This window comes from Nilaparvata lugens, chromosome X, assembly GCF_014356525.2.
Source record: "Nilaparvata lugens isolate BPH chromosome X, ASM1435652v1, whole genome shotgun sequence".
In the NCBI taxonomy this organism is placed as follows: Eukaryota; Metazoa; Arthropoda; class Insecta; order Hemiptera; family Delphacidae; genus Nilaparvata; species Nilaparvata lugens.
The window spans coordinates 3596550-3623957 of NC_052518.1; the positions used below are offsets into that span (position 1 = coordinate 3596550).

Sequence of the window (27408 nt, forward strand, 5' to 3'; positions counted from 1 at the left end):
TACCTGTTTAGTGAGCTAGATGTTTTAACTGTCAGGCAGCTTTACATAAAAAATTTAATCATCTACATAAATAAACATATGAATCTTTTCAACCTGCGTGTTTCACCATATAACCTCCGTCCCTCATCTATTACCTTTCAAATTACAGATACTATTTTATCAATTTGTAGAAAACAATTTTTATATCAGGTATCAAAGCTCATCAATGTTATTCCTAACCATTTTATCACTAGTAAATTGAATAGAAAACTGCTAATTGAAATTCATACATGGATAATCTCGAACAATGTAATTTTGGCAATGTAATTTCCTCATAGCTTAGTATAAAGACTTCTCATGTTTTTTATGTAATCTTCAACTATTCTTTACTCTCCCCTATACCTTCACTCTGCTCTTTCTCTTCCCTTCCTTACTCACTTTTTCTTTTCCCTATTTCTTAATAATATCCCATTATTATTTTCATATACTGTTAAGCATTGAACACTCGGCCTCTGCGCTCAGGTTCCTCGAACCTTGCAGGGACTTCCCGTTTTTAATATAGTTATGTATAATCCTATTAATGGTATTTTTCTTTTTCATTTTATATTGTATTTTACTTTTTTCATTTATAACCATTTTTGTCATTGTAATTATGTTTTTGGGACAAATAAAGATTTGATTTGATTTGATTTGAACAGGTAACCCGTGCTCCGCAAGGGTCTATTTTAAAACTTGACAAACTGAAAACTTGACCGAGTGGAATCTTGAAGAGTTTGAAGTAGGCCTAGAACCATCCTCGGTTAATTAAGAATCTATATGCCAAATTTTAAGTAAATTTCAGTCCAGTAGTTGGACGTGATGATGGGTCAAACATAATTTTCCTATCCCGTACGTGTATGAGTCAGTTCTTTCCTTTATTATAGTAAAGACGGCAGCATTTTATTTTGTACAGTGTTTTATATTGGAATAAAGAAATTGAATTGAATAGATAAGTTCTTCAACTTGGTGCTAACATAATAAATTGACAGACCTCAAATCTTGTTTAGAAACCTTCCTCAACTGACAAAATTGGATTGGTTTTTAGTTGCCAATTTTAACCATCTGTTTCTAAGAGGTAGTCTCTCTAGATTATAGTTCTAATTGTATGTATTCATGTCTCATGAATGAAATTTGAACATTGATTCTGAAAAAATATATAAGGAAAATTTGAAATTTGGGCTTCGAGGAGCACGAGATTGATATTTTTAGAATCTATGTACAAAATTTGGAGATCTCAATCATTCCCGTTTCTCCGGTATGCAATCCACAAGTTGACATGTTTTGATGCGAACAAACGAACATACGAACAAACACCACCCTACTCTCTCATATTATAATTATAGATGTTATCAAATGTCAACTTTCAAGTAGCCCTGTTTTTACAGTCGCAGAACAGCCAACCCTGAGACAACGCCATGATACATTTCCATTCAATAATTCACGGTCTTTCCTATAACTAAAACCATTAAATTTTATACCTATATTCCTCTTTTTTGTTTCAAAAAACTCATTCGTTGACATATTGTGCAAAAATAATATAAAAAGAACAACTCAATATGATGACAGAAATTACTTCTCCGTTAGCGTAAGTCTTTCAAAAACATAACCGGAAAAATTATTTGAATTGAGCGCTCTCTAACTGGCTTTGATCGGTGGGCGCGAGCAGAATAATAAGCCTATAGTACGGAATACGTGGGTCAGTAGTCTTTAAATTTTGAAGAGTTTAATGCAGACCTTGGCAGGATCCATGATGACAGTTGGCACAAAGTTGAGGAATATGTGGTTGCAATCTGTGCGCTTGGCCTGGGGATGACTGAAGGCCACCTCCAGTTCATCCATGGCTTCTAGCAGGACACGCTCTCCTTCGTTCTGCAGGTACTCGAACGAAGCTTCCTTTGTGATAAGGTCCGAGTGACGGATGATTGAGCGGATGAAGAATCTGAAATCTGTGACTTCCTGTCCTTTGGCAACCTGCATCAAATAAATATCAGATTTTTAGTGTTGATAACATGTCCACAATGCAATTAGGTTAAAATTTTGAGCATTTTTGATAACCTGTATCGAATAATTCAGTTTCAGAGTATAAAAAAGTTTTTTTTTAATATTTATTCCCAAAACATACATGAATATGTACATGAAAAAGTCAAAAACTAAAAACTAACTTAAAGCTAAAGAGAAATAGTGACTGTTTAAAATTCATTTTTTAACAGTAAACTCGTTTATACTGTAGCATGCTAAATCTATCGAATATGCTCTCAGCAATTCCTTGAATTTTGATCTATCAGGTTCATGTCTTATGCAACCTGGGAGACAACCAATCAATTTTATTCCCATGTACGTTGGACTTTGTTTATATTTTTCCTTATTGTGTTTCTTTATTGTGAAATTATTTTTATTTCTTGTGTTGTAATTATGTATATCTACTTGCCGTGGGAATCTAGATTCGTTAGTTTTTATATATAATATTGTCCCATAAATGTACAGGCTGTACACCGTCATGAACTTTAACTTACTGAAGAATGGCTTGCATGATTGCTCTCTATCAAGATTTAGTTCACAATTTGATTAGGTGTAACATTTAAGAACTAAATCTCATAGTAAGTTCAGAAAGAATATTATACAAAAATTCGACCGAGTCACTATCAATGTTGTAGAACCATTCCATAATTAAATAAAAACACACATAAATAATGAAATTCTAGTTTTATTTGGTACAGTTTTAAATAAAACTGTAGAATTTGATGATATAAGTGTGTTTTTATTTCAGAATATTATATGCTGAGTCTTGTTGTAATGTGAATGAAATACTTGATGCCCAAGACTTGACCAGGATTTTGGCAAAATACTTTGATTGAGCGAATTAAGAATCAGTAATCTGTAACCTCCTGTCCTTTGGCAAACTGCATAAAATAAATCATTACTATAGTGAGGTCCACGTTATAATGGCAGTGTTTGATTGGCAATGGTATTGCTATCCTTGCCTATCATTCAACAAACCGGATAGCGCTATCTTTCTCCGCTTTGCTTTGTTGCCAGATCGTCTTTCAACAATGTAGAATTAATAATTAACAAAATATTGTATCCTAATTATTAAAATTCATTATGAAATTATTGAAAAATATAATGTCTTGCTTCATAAAATATAATTGATTATTTTAAACGGCATACTGCAAATTTGCATATTTGGCAAACTGCATAAAATAAATCATTACTATAGTGAGGTCCACGTTATAATGGCAGTGTTTGATTGGCAATGGTATTGCTATCCTTGCCTATCATTCAACAAACCGGATAGCGCTATCTTTCTCCGCTTTGCTTTGTTGCCAGATCGTCTTTCAACAATGTAGAATTAATAATTAACAAAATATTTTATCCTAATTATTAAAATTCATTATGAAATTATTGAAAAATATAATGTCTTGCTTCATAAAATATAATTGATTATTTTAAACGAGAATGAACAGTTAATCAATCAACCTGTATCAACTACCGTCTATAGAAGGCATTGACAAGACAGGATCGGCAACGATGTTCTCCAAAAATATAATTTCTTGCTTAATAAAATTTAATTGATTATTTTAAACGAGGGTGAACAGTTAATAATACATCAATCAGCCTGTATCAACTACCGGTATCGACAAGACAGGATCGGCAACGTTGTTCTCCTATCTTTCTCAACTGTCATTATAATGTGGACCTCACTATAGTGTTGATAACAATGTAATTGGGTGCAACATTTTGAGCACTTATTACAACCATAGTAAGTACAATATATTTATATTTATTTATTTATTCATAGACAATAGATAGAATCCAGGTGTAAACGACAGGCATTCGCCCAAAACTGCGTTTAACCTCAATTTAATTTATTTCAAGAAAGTTTTGGATGATATTCACCCTTACTTGAGCACCAGCCGTTCACGAAAGGATGATGAGTGTCCTAATAAATGTCAATATTTTGTCTTTTGCTTGTTGCTATTGTTGCTATTGACTCTCAATCCCAGGTAGCTGAATCAATGCGACTGAGTGTTACAAGAGGTGTGCCGCAAGGATCCATTCTGGGTCCATTGCTTTTTATTCTTTATACAAATGATTTGCAATCGTCAGTCCCAGTAGAGGTGGGTATCACATTATACGCTGATGATACAACAATAATGTTCAACAACAACAGCCTCAATGAACTGGAGGTGGAAGCAAATCTACAGACAAATTCTGTTGTACAATATTATAATGAATCATTATTGTCAGTGAACCCTAAAAAAAGTAAGTGCCTTCAATTTGGTTTCAAACATTATGTATTTGAACCAGTAATTAGTATTGGTGACTCTATAGTGGAGAATGTGACAGAGGCGAGTCTGTTGGGACTGATTGTGGATAAGGATCTCTCATGGAATGCCCATACTGACAGACTGGCCAACAGAATCAGTAGCAGTTTATTTGTTCTGCGAAACATAGTCATGTGTGTGCCCCCTGAGACAGGAAAAACGTTATATTTCGCACTCATTCATTCACATATTGCATATGGAATTGAGCTCTGGGGTAACACGTCTCTGCAGAACATAAATAAGATATTCATTCTGCAAAAGCGGGCTATTAGGTGTTTAGTGGGAGTGTAATATCATATAGGCTATATCTATATTTTTATTATGTTAAATATTTTTATTTTGTTAAATATTGAAAAGTTTTTTTTTACATGACAATGTTCAATTGTATAGTTGTGATTCATAATGACTGTACTGTATTGAACAAATAAAAATTAGTATTATTATTACAATCTAAAGGAGCGTACATATTTACGCGCCGCGAACATGAGCAATTCACATTTAATCAGCTGATGCCAAGCTTTTTATATCTATATCTTATACCGTTTCTGTAAAAATACAGATTTAGTCAGCTGATTAAAAGTGAATTGCTCATGTTTGCGGCGCGTATATCTGTACGCACCTTTATGATGGAATTATTTAATAAGTGACATTTAATAATAAACTTGACATTTATTAGGACACTAAATTTGAAAATCAAATTATCAAATTTTAATAGAATCACTAGTAACCTTTTATTTTGTTTCATGACTAACCTTTGCTTTTCCCAAGTACAAGTACATTTTTCGGTTGGCAGTTGGTAGAGCCTCCAGGTCGTAAGTCTTCATACGGTTCAACTCCAGTTGGAAAGCCATGCCAGGCTCAAGATGTCTGTAAATCCTGTCCTCCATGAAGTTGTCACAATTGCGGAAGGTGAACAGTTTCGGGAACTGGCGTCTGTAGTAGATAAAACACACTGTTAGAAGGTTGTTATAGCTTAAAGGCCTCAACTATACACATGCAATAGACGTCCTGAATTTATTCGGCGTGTCTCCAGAATGTATGGCCTCCCATAGTTTTCCCCGTGAGAGACACCGTTCAGCCTTATAGAATCACTATTACTTTATTAACTTTATATAGATATCGTGTTAACGAGCTGACAAAATTCAGCGCGTCTATGAAACCCGTATAGTTGGGACCTGTGAGATCAATTCAAAAGACCGTACAGTTGTGACTTGTGAGATCAATTCAAAAGACCGTATACTTGGAACCTGTGAGATCAATTCAAAAGACCGTATAGTTGGGACCTGTGAGATCAATTCAAAAGACCGTATACTTGGAACCTGTGAGATCAATTCAAAAGACCGTATAGTTGGGACCTGTGAGATCAATTCAAAAGACCGTACAGTTGTGACTTGTGAGATCAATTCAAAAGACCGTATACTTGGAACCTGTGAGATCAATTCAAAAGACCGTATAGTTGGGACCTGTGAGATCAATTCAAAAGACCGTATAGTTGGGACCTGTGAAATCAATTCAAAAGACCGTACAGTTGTGACTTGTGAGATCAATTCAGAAGACCGTACAGTTGGGACCTGTGAGATCAATTCTAAAGATAAGTTTCTATTATTTGAAAAAGTGATTTTATTCTATTATTCTTCTCTTTTGCTGAATTGAGATCAGCAATGGAGTGAGAGTATTTGAAAAAAATATATACTTTCAGCATGAGTATTTTTGCAGCGATAAAATCCAATAAAAGCAATAACGGTATGATCACATTGTATGCACATATGTGCAAGTGCACGCGAGAATATGCATGTTCAGATGAGAAACAAAATTTGGAAAGAGCCCTAGAGACGACACCCACACTGAACGTGTGCACTTGCTGGTGGCGTTCAGTATGAGCAGCTATAGGCAAGTCACAAAGTGTTTCTATGGCTCTTTCCAGATGTTGTTTCTCATCTGCACGCGTGGTCATGCATGGCCTCGCGTGCACTTTCACATGTGGTCATACACTTGAACCTGTCATATGAGATATTTGGGAAAATTTACCAAATATTGAGTTGTCAAGGTTCAAAGTAAATGAACTTCTCACATTTGTTTGAGAGCTTGATGAAGCAACACAGTACTTATCGGAGAACGAAATTCAAGCCATTATTTATGGTACTTCTTATGTAAGAAAGTTACTGTGCAACAAGTATTCCATTTTTATCATATTCAAGCGCACAGTGACTTTCCGAACACTCTGTACATTCAGCGTAATAGAAACATAATAGAAAGAAAGCTCATATAATTCCATTTTTTTATAAATACATGAAAAATAAATTATAGTCAACCGCACGAAAATAGTTCGAAATTGGAACAGCAGTGTACCTTCTCATCTCCCCGCACCCATAAACGTTGCCAATTCGTTAGGTGCATTTAAATGGGAAATAAATTTGATTTGATTTATTTTTTATTCATTTATTGTACAAAAAACTATAATAATTATATAATCATGACCATGGGGGAAAACAAGGCTGAGCTTGTACCATTCCTCTCCAAAATTTGATAAAAAGTTCATGTTATCCAAAGTATTATTAGGTTATGAAGTCACACATCACTGATTCGCCACTTAATTTTCGGTCCAGGAATTTTAGAATTTTGAGGTTGACGTAAGAAATAAAATAAATGTAATAAATAGAAAGATGTATTATGTTATTCTTTTTAATTAATTTATTCTACATATTTTCTTGTATTTTTCTTTATTCATTTTCATTTAGAAGAGTAATTGTATTTTATTTGGTTTTGGTTGACAAGAAATCACTTCATATTTTTTCTTCATCATTGTATTATTTATTAGAATTACTATTAGTAGGCTACTTTTTATTTTCATTTATCTTGTCTTCTTGTTGTTTTTTTTCATTCTTTTGTTTTCTACTGTTCTACGAACTCACAGCTAGCGCACAAATCTGACTTTGCTGGCTATGCGAAAGATTTATTATAATTTACATTTTGTCTTATTAAGACAATCTTATTAAGACATCTTGTATTTTGGCGAAAAATGAATGTACCAAAGAAAATAAAACTTGGAGAATTGCACTTAAAATTTGAAAAATTTAAAGACATTTGAAAATATTCTTTAGAGCTAATCAACTGTGGACAACGTTGATTGAATATTTGGCAACGTTTTACTCATCTGTTTCAATTTCCATCGGACTATTTTCGAGCGGTTGACTATTCTCATTTATGATCAGCTGTGGACAACGTTGATTGGATATTATTTGGCAACATTTTACTCATCTGTTTCAATTTCTATCAGACTATTTTCGAGCGGTTGACTATAGTTGTAAGTTGTAATTGGGGAATCAACAAACCTGTTCAAAGCAAGGAAAGTGATCCTTCTGATGGACCGCTGTTTCAGTTCCTCGCGGTTCTTGGCGCAGAAATCACCAAACATGCGGCTCAACTTGGCATCCTCGAGGTCGCCGTTGTCTTTGACAGCGATGCACAAAATATGAATGGGCTCGATCTTAGTGTTCTCATCCTGACCGGCGGGACGGCTGTCTCCCATTGAGATGGAAACGTTGATGGAAGTGCTCATGCGCGACTCGCTGCCGCTCTCCACTGCCTCGATGATCTTGGGTGAAACGGTGGCGGGTGAAGCGAATTCCTCCAGGAGGTCGAGGATTTCGTCGGCGTAGGTTTCGAACTGTGCGAACGATTCGAAAGCCGCCATGCAGCCGGTTCTCTGGTAGCTGTGGAGGATGATGGGGCCTCCCCGAGGAGGATGGCTCCACTATGTCTCCGTCCGCTCCAGCTGCTGCTGCGGCTGCAGCCGCTGCTGCTAAGTCGTCTTTCACCTGTCACAAAAATATATTCCATCAGATTTCATATATTCAGTAGAATAATCACCCAAATTAATGGTGATTTGAGTGTGATATTTTTGGTTTCTATTCTGTTTTCAACCGTCAAAATTTAAAATTCTCAGTTTCCATTGTTTTTTAGTGAAAATGGACTAAATTTTAGAAAAGTGAAACCATAACCCTATTTTGGACTTTTAAAATGTTATCTAAATTTGGGAGAGAAATAGTACAAGGAGAATCCTTAGTTTTTCTCTCCCAATCAGTGCTACTTTGTAAAAATTATAAATAAATAAATAGAGTGGACTAAGGTGGGCCGTCCACTGGAACCGATTTCGTCCGAACTAACGATCCCCTAACAAAGAAAGGAATAGATGCTCGTCCATTGCATTGGGTTCATACGGCCGTGAACCCATATTTCGATCCGAATTGAATGGGATTTTCCGGCTCTATCCGGCCGAACTAACTAGTCGAGCTGAGACAACAAAGTGTTCCTAACCTAAAATTGTTTCACAGTCTTGTTTTTTGGAGTTGTTCTGTTTTATAAAGTTATAACTATGGACAATGAAAAGTTGATAAATTTGGTTCAAGAGCATGTTCCATTGTGGGATATGCGAGTCAAAAGATATCATTATCGTGATTTTCAAAGGAATCTGTGGACAAAGATTTCTGAACAAATAGGATCTGAAGGTAAGATTATTGTAATGAATAACTATTTTAGTGAATATTTGTTTATTCACTTTTTAAAATCTCAATATAATCATTGTTTACGAAAAACTTTGTTGGCTATGATAGTAGTTAATTCAATAATTGGCAACCTACTGAACTAGACTGACGTAAACGGTTCCAATGGACGACCATATTCGGCCGTATTAACGGCCGGCAGATACGTCCAATCCTTAGACCAGTTATAGAATAGACACGCTGGGAAGTCTAGCCTCTGAAGCCAACATCTACTGCCATATCACCATATCGTGACGTCAGCATAGGATAGAAAACTTTTCTGCAGACGTCCGTTTCGTGCTGGTATCGCACATTTTCAAGCCAAACAGGAACGTGCGATACCAGCACGAAACGGACGTCGCCACATCAAAGAATGTGAGTGCTTTTCACTTTAAAGTTTTATAAAATTTAATAGTAATAATAATAGTGGAAACAAGATGGATAACCAACAACAAATTTTCTGCAGAGTTTGTTTACATTGTTTTCTATCCGATGCTGACGTCACGATATGGTGATATCGCAGTAGATGTTGGCTTCATCGACTTTCAGTATTAATATACAATGGGTCGTGTCTATTCTATAACTGGTCTAAGGTCGAATCCAACGGCCGAACGGATCGGTTGAATACGGTTCCAGTGGAAGGTTACCCTAAAGAGGAAGGACTAATAACTTCCTATAAGGGTGGTCACTAATGAATGACCAAGTACAGGATGGCGCACGATATGATCCAACATTAAGTTTTGTTACAGTAAGTTTATTGTGAAAGCAATACAAAGAAATGATATAACTTGTCTACCGTATACCTGGAGATTATTTTCTGGTCATTACATGTCCAATGTGGTCCGCAAACGGTCACTTCAAACCGATTTCCGAATCGTTTTGCGTGTGGGCATAACTGGCACCCAAACAGAATCCGTGCGACTATTTGCTTTGGGGATTTCTGAAGGAGAAGATCTTCGCTAAACATCGTTACACACTGCTGGATCTGCGAGTGCTAATCATTGAGGCATGTAACAAGATAACCGAGGATATTTGTCGCCGAGTCACTGTCAATAACATAGGCGTTCGTGTTGAAGCAGTTATCAGACAAGAAGATGGCCACATTCAACATGTAATGGCCACAAACTAATCTCCAGGTATACAGTAGACAAGTTATATCTAATTTTTCTGTATTGCTTTCACAATAAACTTTCTAAGATAAAACTAAATGTAGAATTATATCATGCGCCACTCTGTATGTTGAACACACATGATCGTCATGCATGAGAGGCTTCGAACAAAAACAGCTGTTTGACAACAAAAATAATTTAGCCTCAAATAGAGCAGCGAAGAGAAGAAAAAAATGAACAACAAGAAATCAAAGATTCAAAAACCTAACCTCCAAAATTTTTGTCCAAAGCCTTTCGCTGTGATGACACGGCAATGTATGACGACATGCAACATACTTGCCCTGTCATTAGTGACCACCCTAATGCAACTAAGACAAAGTAATTATATGGTGGCAATCGAATAGTGTATGTAATAAGTTAGATACGCTCATCCTCTTTCATGAGAGAGAGACAATATTTAAAATATTTCATGACATGCTTGAAATCAAGTAAGCAACTAAACTACTTTCTTACCAATTGTGTTTATTCACATCTAATCAAAGGCTTCCTGAAGTTCGACCAGTTCTTTATAACTGCTAATGTTAATGCTAATTAATGCAAAAAAAGCTACAGTTGTATATTAACTTATGTCTGTTTGTATGATAGGAAGACAATATTTTAAATATTTAATAACAGTGCTTGAAATCAAGAAAGCAACTAAACTACTTTCTTGGCAATCGTGCTTTTTCACATTCAATACAAGGCTTCCTAAAGTTCAACTATCTCCCTATTATTATTAATGTTAATGCTAGTAAATGCAACTAAGCTACAGTTGTATATTTCCATGGATAGAATATAGAAAAATAAGATACCCCATGATATAGGGCGTTTATGTTGCAAATTCTACTGTTAACTCAAGCCGATAGTCCTAGTAGGTCTTTTTCGCAAAGCTATGTAAATTCTACTGTTAACTCTAGCCGATAGTCCTAGTAGTTGTTTTTGGTGAAGCTATGTGACGCTGGTAGTTTCTCATACTGTGCCGTTCGTACACTCTCATTCCAACAAAACAATAATCATAGTCGACAGAAATTGGCTTGAGTTGATAAAAATCAGCTTGAAATTTGAAGCATAAACTCCCAATACCATGGGATATCTTTTTATAGTTTTTCTGTTATTTGAAAACACGATTTTATTCGATTATTCTTCTCTTTTTCTGAATTCAAATTAACAATGAAGTGAGTGTCTTTGAAAAGATACGTAAATACCTATAGCATGAGTATTTTTGCAACATTTGCTCAAGATAATACAAATCAGCTTGAAATTTAAAATTTTCACTTTTTGTGTAGTTGAGAAGTTGATATTGTGGTAATTATTCATATTGAATGAAAAAGACTAAGAAATTGTCAAAAACCACTGATTTATTGATAATTAGAAAGACCGGTTTCGGTTATTACACCATTGTCAATCTCTGATAAACTTATCAGAAGATATATAAATTATATATTTATAAATTTAATCAGAGATTGACAATGGTGTAATAACCGAAACCGGTCTTTCTAATTATCAATAAATCAGTGGTTTTTTGACAATTTCTTAGTCTTTTTCATTCAATATGAAATTTAAAACATAATCTCCCAATACCATGGAATATCTTGTTATGCAATGTTTTCTCTATAATATTACCTTCTGTCTGTTTGGATGAGAGGAAGGCAAAAGGAACTGGAAGTGAACAACTGGCACTTCGCCGGACAACTCGCAGTGCTGAACGCAGGTCAGATCGTAAGAAATGTACACTCTGCGCACATACACCTCAAGGGCAGCATTGCACACATGCCGGTTGGTGTGATAGAAGAAATCGTGCAGAATATCGAAGATGGAAGTCTCTGATTGGATCAGTTTCTGCAGGTTTTCTGGGTGGAAATCGTGTCCATACATGTCCACAGCAGACAGGAAAATTGACTCCATCTGGTTGTGACGCAACTCGTAAGCTGGTTGATGGGCAGCAATCAGAACCTATCAAACAAACCAACAATTCAATTATTTATTTATCAAACTCAAACATGTGTCGTTCAACCAGTCATGGCGACACAATTATTGATACAGGTCCAAAAACAATATAAAAATTATAGATAGATATATTTATTTAGCGTATGACAATTTTTTTTGTCAAATTTTTAAAATAAGTGCACGTCGAGGGATGAAATATACTGTATTGCCTGGAGACTGGCTACAGTGAAGTCGTTAGCCTCGCCCAGGTAGGCACGTCTCTCACACTCAAATATAATGTGGTGCACTGTCTGCTCCATCGCCCCACAGTCACATACTGGGGAGTCTCCAAGTCCCCATTTGAAAAATGACGCATTGCATCTCCCATGCTGGGTTCGAATTCTGTTGAGTGTCACCCAGATGCGCCGGGGGAGCTCAAAACCAGGAGGCCTAGTGCATGAGAAATAGCTCTCCGGTATTCCGGGGGCACCTCCTCTCTCCATCTTCTGTTCAGAGAGAACCTCTCATCTCTCAATTGCTCTGCCATCCTGACCGCTGGCCTTCTGGACTTCAGCTCCCTTCTATATAAATCCGGAATGTCCTGGTGGATTGGAAGAAGATGATTGGACGAAATTATAGATAGATAGATGGCCAGATAGATAGGTAAATTTATTTGTATTTGCACTTTACAACATAATACCATAGAGAAACAATAGCATGAGTAGATATCCCATGGTATAGGTCATTTATGTCGCAACTTAGACTGTTATCTCAAGCCGATAGTCCACGTAGTTCTTTCCCGTGAAGCTGTGTGACGCTGGTAGTCTCTCATACTGTGCCGTTTATACACTCTCACCCCAACAAGACAGTAAAAACCAACAGTAATAATTGATAATAATCGGTTCGAGATAACAGTAAAAGTTGCGACATGAACGCCCTATACCATGGGATATCTACTTACGCTATAGTTTATCTATGATAATACGTGATGTGGGTGAAGTTAAGGCAATAAGAGCTCTCTCTCCCACTTAGTCTTCAGGTCACACCAGATTGATTTAAGGGCCTCTGGCATGACTTAATGACTGCTTTTAGGCAGCCGGGACCGACATTGTAACATGAACATTCGAAACACGGGAGTGGTACTTGAAGGTTACTTGAATATTACCTATAAAAAATGTGAAAATCAGATACAAAAGTTGTCAGTCAATCTAAAAAAACATAATACGATGACGAATAAAACTTTGAGATTGATTGGTTTTTATTTCATAATATTACAAAACTTCATATATCATAAACTTTTGGCTCTGAAAACGTAATTCAATTTTTCTTGACTTCAAAAACTTGCAATGAAAATTTGAAACAAAAAATTGAATTTGACTTGACTAATGTAAACCCCACTTTAACGACCAAAAAAAGCTGTATAACTACATGTGTAGCACTCTGCATCAATGTTCAACAGCAATTAATACTACAATAGATATTTCAAAAGGGTTCAACTGGAATCAGTACTGATAAAATAATTTAATCATATCGATGTGCGATAATTTACCTGTCTTGCACGGAGAGCAACCCTAGAGTGTTCGCTTCGGTTTAGAGAAGTCAATTCGTTCAATGTAGCTGCCAGTTCATCGGTAAGCCCAGGCTCGTTAGCCCACAAGTGGTCGATCAGCATAGTCACCAGCATGTTCTTCTTAGCAACCTATAAAAAAAATCAATATAAAATATCAAACTGTCGGAATTTGTAATAATGACAATATTCGTATAGCTTTTATACACGGAAGTTTCACCTGCGTATATAATTTGAGCCGCCAATATTGGTCGCAAGACTGTTATATATCAATCTGAACCGACAGTTTAACGTGTGCATCCCATAACACGGGAGTCACCTGGCTAAAAACTTCTGTTCATATCCGGGTTCATAACCCGGGACCTCTGGCTACTACGCAAGCAGCCACTTAACCACGGATCACAAGAATTTTTATTTATTTATAATTTTGCACTACTGGTTATGTAATTTAACAGTATGAAATGGTGACAGGCCATACGGTGGTCATTTTCATTTATTTATAATTTTGCACTACTGGTTATGTAATTTAACAGTATGAAATGGTGACAGGCCATACGGTGGTCATTTTCATTTATTTATAATTTTGCACTACTGGTTATGTAATTTAACAGTATGAAATGGTGACAGGCCATACGGTGGTCATTTTCATTTATTTATAATTTTGCACTACTGGTTATGTAATTTAACAGTATGAAATGGTGACAGGCCATACGGTGGTCATTTTCATTTATTTATAATTTTGCACTACTGGTTATGTATTTAACAGTATGAAATGGTGACAGGCCATACGGTGGTCATTTTCATTTATTTATAATTTTGCACTACTGGTTATGTAATTTAACAGTATGAAATGGTGACAGGCCATACGGTGGTCAGATGACTGCATATTCTTTGTTAAATAAAGTTTTCTATACTTGACATTTATTTATATATTTATCATTAAAATCAACTTAAGGACAAATAAACAGACTACAATCCGAAACTTCTTTTCATCCCAATTTCATAAAATAAATTGTCCAAATAAAAGTTAAGTGCGACTTTCCAATTCTCCACTAATTCCCACATTGAAACAAAACACAAACACTTGAAAGTTACTAGAAAACAATTTGATTTGATTAAATTTTCTTCCTGGAGACTCTTAAAAGAGTATAGGAAATCGTCAAGAAGGACTATTTGTCAAAAAATAAAAGAATACAAATGAACATATGTATAGGTATATTATATACATCACATTCTACAATGTACATGCCCTTCACGAAGATAGTTAATAAAAAATGTTCGTTGGCTTTAATTATTGGTGATTCCCTGACGAAAGTTCCACCTCTCCTGGGTATGTAATTTAAGCCGCCAATAGGCCTCACTACTGTTATTTATATCAGCCGGGACCGATAGTAAACGTGCCTATCAAAAGTTTGTTGATGTTCTCCAAACATTGAGGATGCTTATTGGTTATAGGGTGTACTGTAAGGCTAGCTTCACACGCATTCGGTTTCATTCGGTTCGGTTCGTTTTCGGTTCATTACCGAAAACGAATGAGGCTTTCATACATGTCAGGTTTTAATTCATACGGTTCTAATTAGGTATTTTCTTCTCAAACACAGCTGTGTTTGGATTTTCACAGTTCATGCAGGTATATTTAAATATAACAGCTGGTGTTAAATTGTAAGATGTTATTTCTTGAACAACAAAATTTTTAATTTAATTAAACATTGTGAATTATTTAAATACTTTCTTTTTGATCATGTTAATTTTGGATGCTCAGAGATTATTTTTTTTAAATTGAAAATTTGTTCCTTGTTTTGACACATGGTATATAAACTTCATCTCTTCTCTCCATTGATGAAATCATGTAATATTCGTGGAAAAATAAAAATGATAAAAATTCTCCCTGAGTTTTAATTTATATCTTTCATATTTTTTTAGAAAACTATTCATTGAGAAAAAAATGTTCCTATGAACTAACAGAAATGAATCAGCGTTTTCTTGACAATTTCTTAGTCTTTTTCATTCAATAACAGAAATGAATTGACCATATGATTTTAACTTGAAAAAATTTTGAAACATAATCACGATATCAGGTTAAAATAAAAACAAAAAAGGCAAGCGTGTGTAAAAGACTTCCCTAGCAACGAATTCGAATATGATGAAACCTATTCGTGTCGAGGGGGCGTTCGGTGCTATGCGGTTGCTATTCGGTACCGAATTCAAACTGAATCATCGTTTCACACTTATCGGAATCTGCCGAAAACGAAACGAACCGAATGAGTGTGAAACTAGCCTAAAACACATTCTACTATTTATATTAAATATCTAATGAGAAATTGAAACTGACCTGTCCGTGTGAGAAGATTGAAGCAGTAACGCTAGCCATGTCATCCTTGTACTTTTCACGGAGGGATGATACACATTTGTCATAATGTCCTGAAATCCAGAAAAAATAACATTTAATCCATAAAACATTTATTCTTCAAGTGGTGGCAACAGTATAGTAATAAGTACATTTGAATTGATCTACAACATAAATCTAATGGGATTCGCAGTTGGGTAACAATATTCAATATAATTTGATAATGATAAATCTAATATTTAAAAAGTAGCATTACACTAATGAGACTCGCAGTTGGGTAACAATATTCAATATAATTTGATAATGATAAATTTAATATTTAAAAAGTAACATTACAGAATAGTATGATTTGTAGTGATATTTAACATATAAGAACAGAATTGGAACACACTCTTACAAATCTCCAGCTAAACTTAATGTTAAGAATTAAAGTGAAATGAGAAAAATAGTTGTCAGTTCCACATAACTTATTTGAGCCAAAATTAAAGTTTCAATTCATCATTATCATCATATTTCTTGGTTAGACTCTGGTCATCATCAGAGTGTCTGAATAATAATAATAATAATAATATCGAGTGACCTGGCTGGCTCAGGTCTGGTGTCAGAGTTTTCAGGTCGCAACTGATCAATTTCAGGGCCTCTGACATGACCTAACGACTGCTTTTTAGGCAGCCGGGGACCGACGGCTTAACGTGTCCATCCGAAACACGGGAGTGGCCCGAGATAAATATCTTGCCCGGGCCGGGATTTGAACCCGGGCCTCTGAATCATAAATCTAAATCATAGAGTGTCTGAAAAAACCCACTGATAATGATGCATGAAGTGCGTTGAAACTCAAGTTTGGCTCAAATAAATTATGTGGAGCTGATATTATCTCTTTTATTTCACATTGAAATGGAGAATACAAATCAACACATAGACTCTTAAACTAAAACTAACTCGTTTTCAATCTGACAATGCCAGCAAAACCAGTGGAGGAACTCCACAACATTTCTGTTCATAGTGTAAAATTTGAACCTAATTTCGACATTTTTGTCCTGTTGTCCTCGAGAATTTTGAGAAAACGAGAAAACCGCCATAACAACGATTTTAAACGCCAAATAAATTTGACTGTTCTAATACAATAATGATGTAGGCCAGCCCGGGATATCTGGTGGTTTGGATTCCGGTTGTTTTGTCGACGAGCTGTCTAGTGATATGAAACGTCTTTTTGAAAGTGGAGTTTAAAGTTCATGTTATAATTATTATTCAAGTCTTGTTCATGATTTTCAACTTCTAACTGAATAAGATGCTAATTAAAAAAGCATCGCTACCACAATATATTATAAAAGAATAAAAGCCATCATTTAAATCATTCAGTAATTATATTATAAAGACTGAATGACTTAAATGAAGGCTTTTATTCTACTTGCATTGTGATAGTACATATATTGACTCAACTTATGTGGATATGTAAAATTGATAATGCGCTTTTGAAAATGAAAATTCAAGTATCCATTATTATAATTATTATTTAACGAGAATCCTAAATAAAAGCTGTGAATCACCCCCGAAGACTTCTGCAGACATTGCTACTGCAGACATTGACAACCGGGTTAACAGCTAGATGGAAATTCGATGAGAACTACTATCCAAAAATAGTAGTTTTTTGGATAGTAGGTTTTTGGATAGTAGTTCTCATCGAATTTCCATCTAGCTGTTAACCCTGTTGTCAATGTCTGCAGTAGAAGAAGTCTTCGGGGTGATTCACAGCATTTATTTAGGATTTTCGTTAAATAATAATTATATATAAATTAGCATTTGAATAAATGCATTCTCTATTTAATTCCATCTGTATCCATTATTAGGCGAAGATGGTATTTTAGGTTCTCTCTACCACACAACCTTGAAACAAGGTTGAACCTAGAAAATGTTTCTAGCAAATAGAAATTTATATTTCCTACTTTAGCACTCTAGGTAAGAAACTGGGTTTATATAACATCTATTTATATCGCTTGTTCCCAACTGCACAATTTAGATAAAGTTCAATGGTAAAAAACCTTGAACTCGAACATCCCTTACCTTGTTGGAATTGGCTTTCAACCTCGTAGTACTGCTTGAGAAGTTCATGAACGGCAGACTTCATGCGTCCACGAATTCCGTTCCTGTATCTCTGCACAAGCTGTACAATGCCTTGAGTGGTTAGGAAGAAGTTATCTCTCTCGGCTCTTTTCTGCAAAGATGCTGCATGACTGCAAAAATGCAATTAAAATATTTAGACGAATTCTTTTAGAATACATCATTAGATTGATAGTGTGATTACACAGAAAGTACATCACTGAAACTAAGTGCATTCGAAATAATTTCAATCATCAACAACAATAATTATTATAAAACGAAAATCCAGATTAAGTGCTGTAAATCACCTCGAAGACTTCTGCTACTGCAAATTTTGACCACAGGGTAAACAGCTAGATTGAAATTCGATGAGCGCTACTATACAAAAATTATTTGTCAGCCAGGGGATTATTTTATATCCATCTATCAACAACAACAACAATAATAAATATGGAAGTGACAAAAATAAAACTGAGTTTTTTCAATAATGGAAAAACTCCACAATATCAATTCTGATTCAAAAAATTTTATCAACAACAACAACATAATTGTCGTATCACTCCCATTTCAACCACACCACTTCTACTATTTCTTGGCTCTAATGCTTATTCAGAGCCTTGGTATTCTTCAAAAGCGCCGATAGCGCTATCTTTTTCTACCACCGCAACGTTGCAGATAATTTTCCAACAATGCCGAAGTATAATTGATTAACTAAATATCATGAACATTTATTATTTATCATTGATTTTTTTGACGAATTAAATAATCGATTCTTCTAAACAAGAATGAACTGTTAATAACCCATTAGTTCTACATCAGGACTTTGGGTTACGTCCATCGTGAAACACCCGTTATTACAATATTCCTGGAATCTCAAGTCATCCGGTCACGTTTTCTCGGTTATCAAATCAAATCAAATTATTTATTCATATAAAATACAAGAAAATTTACATAAAAGAAATGAAATATGAATAGGGTCCCCGCTTTTATGACAGATCCGTATGCGGGGAGGAGGTTAGTTAGGTAGGTGAAAAACCACGAATCTTGTCGATATTTGTATTACCATCCTCAGATTTAGTTACAGAAAAATATTTATAAATAACAGAACCAACCAGTCAATGTCCAGAAAAATTACAGAGAGAAAATTTACAGAATTATACAAAATATTTTTATAAATAAAAGAACCAACCTATCAATGTACAAACAAAATTGATTAGAATTCTTTAATCATGAAATATTCAATATATTCTGGCTTAAACACTAGTTGAAATAAATGACAGTTGAGCTAATTATTCAACGAATTTTACAAAGTATGAAAATCATTAATCAGAAAGAAGATTGAATGCAATTCGAATATTTATCTATGATATAATAATACAGTAATTATAATCACATAAATCGGCGGTGTTTCAACAAATAATTGTCGACTCTGAAAAGGATATAAAATAATATCCTTTCATCAACACAAGACCGAAAAAATACAGGAAGATATTTAACCTTTTTTAACATCAAAATTGTTCCAGCAATCAGTTTTTATAACTCAAATATGTGTAACGCTAGTTTGCCTCCATGGTGCACATTGGTTAAAGCTAAATGGACTGTAGTGAGGTCCATGTTATAATGGTAGTGGAGAAAGATAGGAGAAAACCGTTGCCGATCCTCTATCTTGTCAATACCTTCTATAGACGGTAGCTGATAAAGGTTTATTGATGTCATATTAACTGTTCATTCTCGTTTTAAATAATCAATTATATTTTATTAAACAAGAAATTATATTTCTCAATAATTTATTTCATAATAGAGTTATATTATTTTGTTAATTATACATTGCTAAAAGACGATCTGGGAACAGAAAAGAGCAAGAAAGAAATAGCACTATCCGCATTGTTGAATGATAGACAAGGATAGCGATACCATTGCTAATCAAACACTGTCATTGTAACGTGGACCTTACTTTAGCAAATAATGGCGGTCAGACAAACTTATGCTCTCCTGACCAAAAACCACACAACATCTCAAGAGATTGGAAATATACAGCGTATATGTAGGCATTTGAGACTCATGAGCTTTATATGTGTTGTGTATCTTCCATACGCTAAATAAATAACAGGAAGTTATACAGAAAAAATCTGGTGTGGTTCACACAACTTTCCTTGCTCATTGAACTGTAAGCCCCATTCTTAAAGGACAATAATTTAGGGGAATAACATAAAGACGATTGGCAGCAACATATTTGAAACTACGATCAGACTACTGTTTATGTGTATATATAATTTTTTTCAGAGTACTTTTTCCCTTGTGTAAATTGTGAAATTCGATGATACTTTTTAAAAGTCGTCAAAACAGCTGATCTACAGATGAAATATCTCGACTAGGTGTTCTTTCTATGAACTGCTCTACCTACCTACCTCATGCACGAGAAGGAGGTTACAAAGTCCATTTCTCAAGGATGGGGTGGACCCCCCATTAGTTTCCCAGAAAGGAGACTCATGCCAGTTAATAGAGCTGATAAATAACTATACAGAGTATGCATTTGAAAATAATCGGACAAGCCATTTTTGAGAAAATCGTGAAAAACATGGTTTTTTAGTAATTATCCGTCATTTTTCTCAAGAATATTACGGAGCTCCTGCAATTTTCCCAGAAATGAGACTTATGTCAGTCGATAGGGCTTACATGGTATAAGTTTGAAGAAAATCGTTACAGCCGTTTTCGAGAAAACCGTGAAAAACATGATTTTTTTAGTGATTATCCGCCATTTTTCTCAAGAATATTACGGAGCTCCTGCAATTTTCCCAGAAATGAGACTCATGTAGGTTGATAGGGCTTATAAATAGCTATCTATGGTATACATTCGAAGAAAATCGTTAGAGCCGTTTTCGAGAAAACCGTGAAAAACATGGTTTTTTAGTAATTATCCGCCATTTTTTCCGCCATATTGAATTGAATTTTATTGAATTTCTTATTGTCGGATCCTCATGGTAAAAGGACCTTAAGTTTAAAATTTCAAGTCAATCGGTTAATTAGGAATGGAGTTATCGTGTTCACAGACATACAAACATACACACAGACACACACACACACACACACACACACACACACACACCACACACACACACACACACAGACCAACACCCGAAAATAATGTTTTTGGACTCAGGGGACCTTGAAACGTATATAAAACTTGAAATTAGAGTACCTTAATTTTTTTTGGAAAGCAATACTTTCTTTACCTAATGTGCGAGATAAATTACTTTTAACATGAAGAGGAGAAACCCAATTCTCCCTCCACAGTTTGTAGCATAGTCACAGACGGACATCCTGCGCACAATTGGATGCGCCGTGTCATTTCGCTTCAGGTTCTTGTGATGAACACATCTCCGTAACATACACAAACATACCACTTTGGAACATTGCCAGTGGAGGGGAGCGAAGCGTTACAAAGCTCTCTCACACAGACACAAAAGGAGAATGCTGCTAGGTAGTGGGAGAGATTAGTGGAGGATAGAGCATCGGACCTCTCCGTCTTTGAGAAAGAGCCGTGTTAAAAGAAATTTATCTCGCACTTTAGTGTAATAGGGCAAGGAAAGTAAAAAATCATAAATAACAAAACCAACCTGTCAATGACACTGGCGATCTGCTGACTTGGGAACTGAGCAAGAACTGAAGTGATGTTCCTCTCATAGAGTGTCATCAGTTTGCGGATTTTCTTCTCGACGGTGATGGGAATTCTTCCAGAAATCGATGCGATTACCTCCTGCAGCTCAAGCAGTGGCAGAGTTGGGTCCCTCAACGATGTCATGTACTTCTCAATCACCTCACGCAGCCTCACCAGATGGTAAGGATCGGGCAAACAGTAACCTGTCAAATTCAAGTATTTTATAATAAAATGGAAGATAGCTGAGTGACTGGTGCTGACCTACACCAACATAATACTCGTTAATTATAATAGAACAAACTTCTATGAGTTGAATCCAAACTACATAGATAAGTAAGGCTCAACTCACTCTAACGCGACTCAGGTCGAGAAGAGACTCGACTCTATAGTGAGGTCCACGTTATAATGACAGTATTTGATCAACTTTGGTTTTGCTATCCTAGTCTATTATTCGACAAAGCAGATAGCTCTATCCTTTTCTAGGTGCACAACGATGCCAATTATGTTTTTTACAGTGTAGAAATATAATCAATTAATGCAGAGAATCGGCATCGCTATTCTTCTATCTTCATCCACTGCCATTATAACATGGACCTCACTATAGTCGACAGCATTTGTTTCCAAATGGTGACACTCAGACCAGTCGATTCTAGTCTCCGCGACATCACCATTTGAAAACACATTAGTCGCGTAAGTGTGAGTTGAGCCAAAGTGTACTATGCTCCCCCATTGAGTTTGAAAACATTTCCGTCAGACCACAGATTCAAGGTATGATTGAAAAAATGACTCATAGAGAAGTGCCTAATCTATGTGTTGAAGACTCAACACTCTATGGCTCAACTCACACTACCTCGACTCAAATCGTACGACTCCAGTCTCTCGACCTTACGACTTTCTTGCTCATTGTCACTACTTCAGTTCCATGCTACTCCATTTTCTAACCTTACTTGATAAAAATATGAGATCCAATTCGTCACTTCTGTGCATGTAACAAATTTTATATTAATTATTATGAATATTATTGTCTTATATAATTCATATTATTGCCTCATCTAAAATTATAATGAATCAATTTAATAAAACATAGCCTCACTTTCATTAAAAATGTACGGTACTATGCAACTCAAGTCGAGGCTCCTCCAACATGTCGAGTCGACACTCGAATCAGTCTCACAGTCGTGAGGTCGCGGAGACTAGAGTCGACTGGTCTGAGTGTCATCATTTGAAAACACATGCTGCGTCGAGAAGAGACTAGAGTCGCAGTCTCTTCTCGACTTTAGTCGCGTAAGTGTGAGTTGAGCCTTATAGTTACCAAAGTCTCGTTGATGAAGTTTAATAATCTCTGTTATTAATCAAGTATGTTTTGAATGTGTATACATGTTTTGAAAACAGTTCTTACAAATAGATGCCAGTGATTTCTGAATTAATTTTTATACTTTTTTCAAGAGTACTGAATGACAATTATCGATAAAGTGTGTATTGCTATTCATCTACAATATAACAAAGGAAAAGAATTGGCTTATACACGTACGGGATAGGAAACTCACGAATGTCACATCATCACGTCTCAACTACTCAACTGATAAACTTGAAATTTTGCATATAGATTCTTAATTTACCGAGGTTGGTTAAAGGCCTATTTTAAATTCTTCAGGATTTCAGTAGGTCAACTTTTCAGTCTGTCACGTTTTTAATTAGACCCTTGCGGAGCACGGGTTACCTGACCTGCAAGTGATAAATAATAAATAAATATAGAATAAGGTGACTAACCAGCAAGAATGTTCTCCAACATGGTTCTGTAGCTGTTATGAGCGTGGTTGATCTTTTCACCGATGTGTGGTGTGGAAAGGTCAAGCTCTGGGAATTGTCCCTTGTAGTCTACAGCTTTTCTGACCAGACTTGGGTCATCCAGTTCCAGATGACCGATCAGGGATCCCTGGTCCAACACTGCACCTGGCCTCTTTGTGTAGAACAAAGTTCCTGACTCATTGGCTGTCAGAGTCATGACCATTTTCATTACCTGTCAACAAAAATTATTACAAATACCATAAAATATTATTTATTTATTGTACAATTGCTTGTCAGGAAATACTCATCCTATAGCAAAATACCATCAAATATCACATCATAGTGGAATGTTAAAAATATGACTGTAGCCTATATATGAAGAAACTAAGTACGGGAACTGTTTGCTGTGATAATATTTATCTGTTTTTGAGCATGTGTAATGTATGTATAATATATGTATATGTTTACCTGATGACTTTTTCAATAACATGTATTTGTTCACGGCAATAAAAACATTTTGAATTTGAATGTTAGCAACAATTAAGTTGTATATCGACCACTACGATGGATGAAAATGTATTATTTGTTCTATTCAAAATATATGAAACTTTGCAGCGTGTACCATCAAACAAAAATGGTAAGCTGCGTACAGACTTATGTGCCACGAACACACGCCATAATGCTTTTTATCAGCTGATGCTATGCTTATTATATGTGTATTCGTATTTGATATGCTATGCTTATTAAAATTATATCTGTATTTGTTCAGGTACAGTAAGGTACAGATTTTATATTCTGTGGGAATTCAAACCTTATGCTCTTTAATTTGAGCTGTCATTCAGCTCGATTCATGAATCAAATATTATGTTCAGGATCAATTGAAACACACATATACAATTTAATTTACAATTTGTAATCTTACAAAATACTTTGTGACTTAGCCTTATATACGCATTGTATCTTCAGGTTGAATATATTGATTGATTGAATTACTAGATACTAATCAAAGGGGTCTGGGCGAAACATGCAACAAATTCCTAGCCACATTTTCAAAAAAATGAACTGCCATATGTTGGTTTTAATACACAACTATGAGCCTATGATCCCAAATGATTTAAAAATATGAATACATAAGTCGCTCTTTACATTTGGAAATCATTGCCAAGAGGTATTTCAACATGATTGTTGAATCAAGACCTGACAAACCCCTCTCATTCAAAACAAGGAAAACGTTCGCTTTCTTGTTTAGGACTGACTACTCGAATTTACATGAAGAATTGAAAATTCAAAGTATTTTTTCAACATAAATTTTTGATATTCACAAAATTTTAAAATTAATTGAACGAGCGAAGTCAGGTCTAAGATTCAAGTCGACGGTTTAGCATTTCTCTTAATGTTTAAATGTTTGAATGTTTATATGTTGCGCATTTACGGCGAAACGCGGTAATAGATTTTCATGAAATTTGACAGGTATGTTCCTTTTTTAATTGCGCGTCGACGTATATACAAGGTTTTTGGAAATTTTGCATTTCAAGGATAATATAAAATAGTTCCAATCAGGTACTTGTGGATGAGAATACTGCGTGAGGTCTACTGTTCACAGAACTACTAGTTATTGTTATTCAACTTTTTCATTCACTTGAAAATGGCGTAACATGTTGTAAAGAAAAAATATATAAGATCAAAAAATTTTTTGTCATGTAAATACAAATAGTCCCTAAGCAAGAAAGTGAACATTTTGCTAGATTTTTCAATTTTCCTTCTAGTAAAATGTTGCTTGGCACTATTCACTCCACTCCGAACCCGTCAATTGATGAATTGATGAATAATGAATGATAGATGAACGAGGTGTACGGAGCTCAGGTATTCGAATGTACAAACTGTTGCCATCCCACTTAAAAGAATTATCAGGGAGGAAATTCAGAATTGAATTGAGAAGGGATCTGCTGTAAATTGGTGCATGAGTGGAGGAGTTCAATGAGTATTACAAACCTCAAGTTGGAGGTTCAAGAGGATAGCACACATTTTCTTGTAGTATAATAATAAAATAATAAATAAGTTTTATTCTTCAGTGAAGAAAGTTAACAAAAGTACAAACAAAAAACATAGCTTCTGTGAAATTAGAACAATTATGTACTCACAATAATATATATTCTAAAACACTTATTGACATGGGCTACTTTTAGATTAATAAAACAAAATAAAATCTTATAGCACCCTTTATTTAAAAAAAAAACTTTAAAATAGTTGAACAACTAGATTGAAAAATCAGGTTTTATAACCTGACGATGGTGTAATATATCACCGAAAGTTGTTCAACTATTTAAAAGTTTTTTTTTATAAAGGGTGCTATAAGATTTTATTTTGTTTTATTATATATTCTAAATATAATCTCTAAATTTACTGAGAAAGACACTCCCGAGTAATGCCATGATGTGGGAGATGCCATCAAAGAGCAATATCTTCAATTATTTTTGTTTAAACGAAATACGTAAGATGAGTAAAAATAAAGACTATGCTAGCAACAGAACTTAGGGTAGGGTTGGAATTAATTAAAAAGACAAACAAATATCTAAAACAGAATTTGGATGCAAAAGTTCAAGAAAACTAAGAGCAATATATTAAAATATATTCTGGACACATAAACATGACAAATTCATATACCCCTGTAGTAGGAGGTCAGTGGATGAAATGAAATAAATAAGTGAATTTAAATAATGAATGAAATCTTACCTCAATCTCAGCATAGGCCTGACCCTTGTCCACATGTCCTCCATCTTCAATGAGGGTGTAGAGCAGCTTACCAGCTGAGGGCGAGCGCAGCAGGGTTGGGTCGTTCTCCTTTTCAAAAACGCAAGTTTGATTTCCAATGATCACTCTGTACCTGTCCACTTCTTCCCTCATGTATGTTGTGAAACTGGCGTTATCAACTGACAGCAGAATACCTGCAACGGATTTCAATGCAACTTCGTTAGTAACAGTAAGTTTCCACGGTTTTAAATAAATCCATAGTTAACTTAACATTATAGTGGTATTGTGAGTGATATTGTGGTATTTTTCCATAAGGGGGTGGCCACAACTGATGTGTGTACACACATGTTCGTCATACATATTGTGTCATCAGCGAAAGGCTTCGAACAAAAGTTTTTGTATATTCTTCATTTCATTTTTATTTCACCACCTACATCACAAGGATGAGGGGCACGTCAAGGAAGCGAATGAAAGTCGCTACTTGTCAATCACACTCCTCACTGGAAATTCCTTCAGTGAATAGAGTGGATTGTCTAAAAGATATTTTTTTCGAGGTTGCTTAAATGGTCTTTTATACTTTTTATATATCGTGTGGCAGGCAATTATGAAAGCGGAGACCCTGTGTTTGTGGCTGTTTCTGTGTTTTCAGCAGTCTACTGTATGGGAGGTCGAAATCGTTTTTTCCTCTTTTATTATGTTCATGTATATTGTGTTCACATGGCCTAACCGTTACATAGTTTTTATATATAGAATTTTCTTATAGATATAGAGGGATACTACTGTAGATTCTGCCCCTCCCGAAATAAGGCCTGCAGTGAGCATCATATGGCAAACAGTTCATAATCCTTATTGATTTCTTTTGTAAGATCAGTATTTGTTCTATGTATGTGTGAGGTGCGCTTCCCCAGGCTATTATGCCAAAACTGATGTGTGAAGCGAATAATGAATGATAGGCCATCATTGCAGTGCTTTTATCTGCTATTCTTCTTATCCCATAGAGTGATGTGGATAATTTGCTACACATTGATTCAATGTTCTCCTGCCATGTTGAGTTTCTATCCAATATTATGCCCAGGAATCTTGCTGAACCCGAAATCTCCTCCTCAGTACTCAGCTGTTGTTTGTTTGAAGCCTTTCACGTGAATGTATTTTTCGTTAGAAGACATGTCGCCGTTCACACATGTCGCGACACACTTATCCTATCGTGAAATGCAACTTCACGACAGAGCATGAGGTAATGTA

General features: G+C 35.2%; 1 protein-coding gene across 1 annotated transcript in view; it reads right to left on the reverse strand.

The window, feature by feature from the left end:
- Positions 1 to 27408, reverse strand: part of LOC111055638 (acetyl-CoA carboxylase) — a 155191-nt gene that overhangs the window by 36811 nt on the left and 90972 nt on the right. Inside the window, 11 exon segments of the mRNA XM_039441418.1 lie at positions 1753 to 1989; positions 5096 to 5276; positions 7676 to 8074; positions 8076 to 8161; positions 11656 to 11985; positions 13508 to 13657; positions 15858 to 15946; positions 17934 to 18103; positions 21587 to 21830; positions 23398 to 23647; positions 26149 to 26360. Of these exon segments, the coding sequence (XP_039297352.1) occupies positions 1753 to 1989; positions 5096 to 5276; positions 7676 to 8074; positions 8076 to 8161; positions 11656 to 11985; positions 13508 to 13657; positions 15858 to 15946; positions 17934 to 18103; positions 21587 to 21830; positions 23398 to 23647; positions 26149 to 26360 (2348 nt within the window).